The 5,232-nt window shown below is 43.7% G+C and overlaps 1 protein-coding gene across 1 annotated transcript; it reads right to left on the bottom strand.

Moving 5' to 3' along the window:
• Positions 1 to 615: 615 nt before the first annotated feature.
• LOC124367140 (trypsin-2-like) lies at positions 616 to 1,781 on the bottom strand. The gene has a single exon (XM_046823790.1). It carries the CDS (start codon positions 1,664 to 1,666, stop codon positions 698 to 700), a length of 969 nt encoding a protein of 322 aa, XP_046679746.1. The 5' UTR covers positions 1,667 to 1,781; the 3' UTR covers positions 616 to 697.
• Between the last annotated feature and the right edge of the window lie 3,451 nt (positions 1,782 to 5,232).

Genomic DNA, 5,232 nt, shown 5'->3' with positions numbered 1-5,232 from the left:
CCCTTTGGAAAAACTGCATAATGGATGGGTTATTCTGGAACGTGACTTCAGAAGGGTGGCGTGCTACTAGTGTGCGGGGGGGGGGAGTGAGGGGGGGATGAAGGGAGGGTGCGCACCCTCCAATAAATCTTGGGCTAGCACATGGCCGCGCCGCGACGCGCCGGGATGGATTAATTCGCCCCAGAAGCCAGGCCCTTTGATGTCCGTGAAAGACTTGCGTGAGTGGAAGTGTAAGCACAAAACAAATTGGCTCACTGACACCACCGCCGCGGTTACCACACGAGGCCGGTTTATGAGGCGTGAAATTTCAATCGGGCGTCAGTACCAAAGAACGTGAGCGGCGCGAGGCGAGAGTTTTGCATAATTTAATCTTTGTTTGATGAGTGCCTCGTGGTTTTGGTGCCATTCACGGACATTTAGTTTTAACTACCTAGAAGCGTGGACTGAAAACAGTGCAAATAATAATTACGTAACGGACCATTGTTCCGAAGCAATGCTGAGTTTACCAACGACTCAATATTGTAAATGTCAAATTGGTCACTCTTTGATTTGCATAGACTAACTACAATATAGTTTGCTACAGTAAAACAAATTCCAATATGAACTACAGCAAAGTTCGGTCAGTTACAATTTACTATGCATGAACAATAAAACCAAAAACGAGATTGCTCACAACACAACTGAGTGTAACTATCTCTTACAGAACAATATTGTAATGCGTGAGTATTATGTTTAAAGTAAGTATAACAAGAAGCAAGTTGTAGGTGTGCAGTGGCGGGGGAGCCCGGCAAGAGATCGGCGTGGGCGGCACTTCTGGGACCACGGAGCGCAGCCAGTCGTTCATGGGGCAGAGGAACATGAACACCGAGAGACCCTTGTCGGGGGACCCCACACACTTGTTGAGGGGGTACGAGACCCCGGCACAGTTGGCGCGGTTCCAGATCATGTGGGCTATCCCTCGTACCTTCTTGTCGCACACCAGCGGTCCGCCGTCGTCCCCCTCGCACATCAGGTTGGCGCCGTCCTCCTCCACGCAAGCGATCCTCTTCCACTGGAACCGCTTGGCGCAGGGACATGCGCGCTCGCTGTGGGTGACCGTGCGCTCCAGCCGCTTCAGCACCGTGGTGGCCGGAGCCGTGCTGTAGAACCCTCCGAACCCCAGCGTGAAACACTTCATGGTGACGTTATTCTGCGGCCACTCCTCGCCGGACACCTCGATGCTGCCGACGAACTCCCCGAACTCGAAGGGGTCTCTGACCTTGACCAGCGCCACGTCGTACTTGGACGGCACCTTGTACCAGAAGTCCGGGTGGACCTCTAACTTGACGCTCATCGTCTCATGCGAGGTCTCGCGGGAGGGCCGCTCGTAGTTGACGATCCCCGCGAAGATCCTCACGTCCCTGTCGCCGATCTGCTTCTCCCGGAAGTACAGACAGTGTGCCGCCGTCAGGACCCAGTCCTTGTTCAGGATGGACGCCGTACAGAACCCGGCCTTGCTGCTGATGTGAGCCACGTACTTGTACTGGCCGGTCCTCGGGTACGTGTACATTCTCTCGTTAGAGGCCGACTGTAGTATAGCGGCCCCTGTGGCACGACATAGGCACAGTATCGTCACCACACGCGAGGCAAGTCCCAGTCTTGAGCCGGCATTCTCACTGCGGTACATCGCTACTAGATATCCACAAAAACTGTGTGCTTGTTTTCGTGGTTGAACTTGACAATACAAAACTGGTCTAAAATCAGCTGTTCTTTACCTTTGCAGTTCCAAATCAAAGTCGAATAAAGACAATTCAATTAGTAGATAACTTTAATTCTAAAGCACTATGTTACTGAACACCTCATTGTTCAATTATAATAAACACTACAATAATAAACCATAGAATGTGTCTAATAAAGTATTAAAACGTGTAATATATATATATATAATTTCAATAAACATTGAATCGCAAAAATAATATATATATATATATATATATATATATATATATATATATACTATATCACTTATAAATAAGAAAAATCTAAATAATAAGTTTACATACGTAGCCATTATCATTTAATAAAATACAGATAATTCGTCACTACGATTACACCACGCAAATAAAAAGAGAATAATTACGTCCAAAACCTATAAGGGTGATTCACTTCCGATGTTCAATTTGAAATTCGTGTTTTGGTACTGAATATTTCTTCACAAACTGATGTTGGATTTACAACATGATCATGCCCATATTTAAATCCTTCCTAGGTTTACATTCGTGAATTGTCTTCTGAACATTTAAATGGCCACGAAAACTTCATGGATTCCGTTTGCTAGCCTAACTAAAGACACCAGTGGCTATTCTTCTGTTCTGCAAAGTGCAAGAAGTGGTCGCGAGTGGGGGGAGGTGAACGCGCCTTCAAGGACGAAGGAACGGGTCTGGCGAGTGCCAGGCGCGATGATAAGCGACTGGTCGTGGCGCAGCCGCGGCGCAACTTGCGCGGCAGTGACCTAGGTCAGTCACCGAGGTACCGTACCTAGGGACGAGGTCGGGAATGTCTTTGGCAAATTCAGCTAAAAAGATCATTTTATATAACTGACAATAAGATTAAAACAATACCATTTTGGAGTGCAGTATTTCGAAAACGACGGCATTACTATGATAGGTCGATAATTGTTCTGTTTTGAAAGATTTTCGCATGTAGTACAGTATTGGCAGGGAGACTAGATCGATACGAAGCAGTTAGGGTTTGCTTAATATATAACGCCGATATATTAAAAGAAAACTTGTTTTTCTCTTCCACACGTGCTTTGTATGGCACATGGAATTGTATTTTTTGTGACATTTTTGGAAAATAAATTTTTTTGTGAACTGTGAACTGCTTGACATTTCTATAGTCTCGAGAAGAACTGTCGATATGACAGTAAGAAACGTTATAAATATATTACATTTTCTCCTTTGGACCACATTTGATGTTTCAACTTCTACAATACATCCTCTAACTTGAATGTGATGGAATACAATTTTACTATTGTTTTAGACTTATTTTATTATAATTCCGATTATGTGAAGAAACAAACTATGCTATATTCAAATCTGAAAATTCGTTAGGACGTTACTGAAGGTCGAACATATCGGATATTACACCGCGCTAAACATATTGGTCCTGCTTATGTATTCAGTCAGGGCAATCCAAATGTGGACGTTTCCACACTGGGATTACTTTGTAACTACTAGACCTATTCAATGTGTTCTCCAGTGTTGCCTGAGGCCTGGCCTCCGAATCTCGTTGTCAATTCTTAATTGTTCCACAGACTATTCTGTGTTTCACCCAGCAATCTGTGATGTGCACAGGCAATGTAAATAATTAATAAACAACACAGTTTTATTCTTTAGGACAGCTAAAATAACAAAAAAATATGCGTCCACTGCAGTCAGATTATGACAAGAGGAGACATTTTTAAGTTCTGGAATCAATCCATTGTAATAAATATTAATACAAAACAGCTTTCGTTACGTCAAAGTTGCCCACAACACTTCAAAGTTATGCAGAGCACTCCAAAGCCATTCTAAAAGCACGAGAACAGCATCACAGCTACCAGAGCATCACTTCACGTACTTGTCCAAACACTTGAAAGTTAAAAGACCTATTTATATTAACCGGAGCCCGATCAATTAGCGAAAGAGCGGTGCGCGGCCTCTGCCGCCGGCGGCGATCTGTTGATGCCGAGAATCAAAACGGTGAGTGGACCGACAAAGCTTTTAATCGATGGCATTATTCCATATCGGGGCCGTCCCGCGGCCGGCTCTATTTCGTCAGACTATTGTTTGATGTCCAATTTCACAACAGTTCCGACAGAACACGACGCGATATTGTGACCAATTTATTATCGCGGATACAACAAACAATGGCGCCTTTTAATCAATTCAAACGGGGACTATTTGTTTAACGCACAAACTGTTTGAACGCCTTGTCACTACTGTCCGATCACAGTGAAGGTCATTAACGGCACACGATTACAATTATCACTGTCAGGATCGAGCTTACCGTAAACAATGACAGGAACACGGCAGGATAGAGCCTGTTAGCTCGGGAGCGCTCAGGGAGGTGTTACAGCGTCTACCATACAACTGACGGCAGCGGTTCAAAACAATACGATTTAAAATGCAAGAATTAGCATTCAAGCACACGATTTAGCGAGATACACCTTAATTAATGCGATGTTGTATTTTAACGACATTGTGTACAGGAGGTGGTGTATTGTAGCTTAACGACATTACAACAAGCTGTGTAATTAAATATCTACGACATTGTGTGACTAAATATTGTAGCTTAACAAACGTTTTATGGCAAAGATATATTCAAGCCCGATGACATTCTATAACTGGCGTGGAACTCCACAGCAGCTGTAAAAGTGTTGGAAAGTTAACGATATTGAATAGCTGACGACGTATTTTAACCGATACTATATAACTAGCGAGGTACTCTACAGCTATAAAAGTTTTATATGTTAGTGATATTGAACAGCTAGTGACATATTGTATCCGACACTGTATAACTAGCGAGGTAGTCTACAAGAATAAGTGTGGTAGGTTAGCGGTATTGAATATCTGACGACATATTTTAGCCGACACTCAAACTAGGGAGGTACTCTACAGCTATATAACTTGTTGTAGGTTAGCAATATTGAAGCCAACCCGACATATTGTAGCCAACACTCTATAACTATTGGGAGGTACTCTACAGCTATATAACTTGTTGTAGGTTAGCGATATTGAAGCCAACCCGACATATTGTAGCCAACACTCTATAACTATTGGGAGGTACTCTACAGCTATATAACTTGTTGTAGGTTAGCGATATTGAAGCCAACCCGACATATTGTAGCCAACACTCTATATAACTAGCAAGGTACTGTACACCTACAAAAACTGACTATTGTTTAATCTCTTACAAATAATGTGAAGAGTAGATAATATGTAGACGAAAGCTTCCAGATGTATTTTTGTACCTTTTTACATTTTGTTTAACACTCGTGTGTCCTGTGTTGGTGGGTCAATACTCTCCAGTGTCTCGGACTGACAATAACAGCTCAACAACAAGGCCGGATGCTGGCACAGTGTGTGGCATCGTTGGCATTCATGTGACGCTCCAATGCTGCCAACTGCTTGATTCCAGATTCCCCTCACTCGAGAGTCGGGCAATTAACCGAAATAGACGACGCGACTCGGACACCGGCTCTCCGCCACC

Source organism: Homalodisca vitripennis, chromosome 8 (assembly GCF_021130785.1).
Source record: "Homalodisca vitripennis isolate AUS2020 chromosome 8, UT_GWSS_2.1, whole genome shotgun sequence".
Taxonomy (NCBI): domain Eukaryota; kingdom Metazoa; phylum Arthropoda; class Insecta; order Hemiptera; family Cicadellidae; genus Homalodisca; species Homalodisca vitripennis.
The sequence above is the reverse complement of the archived record's forward strand: the minus strand, read 5'-3'. Positions and strand labels throughout refer to the sequence as shown.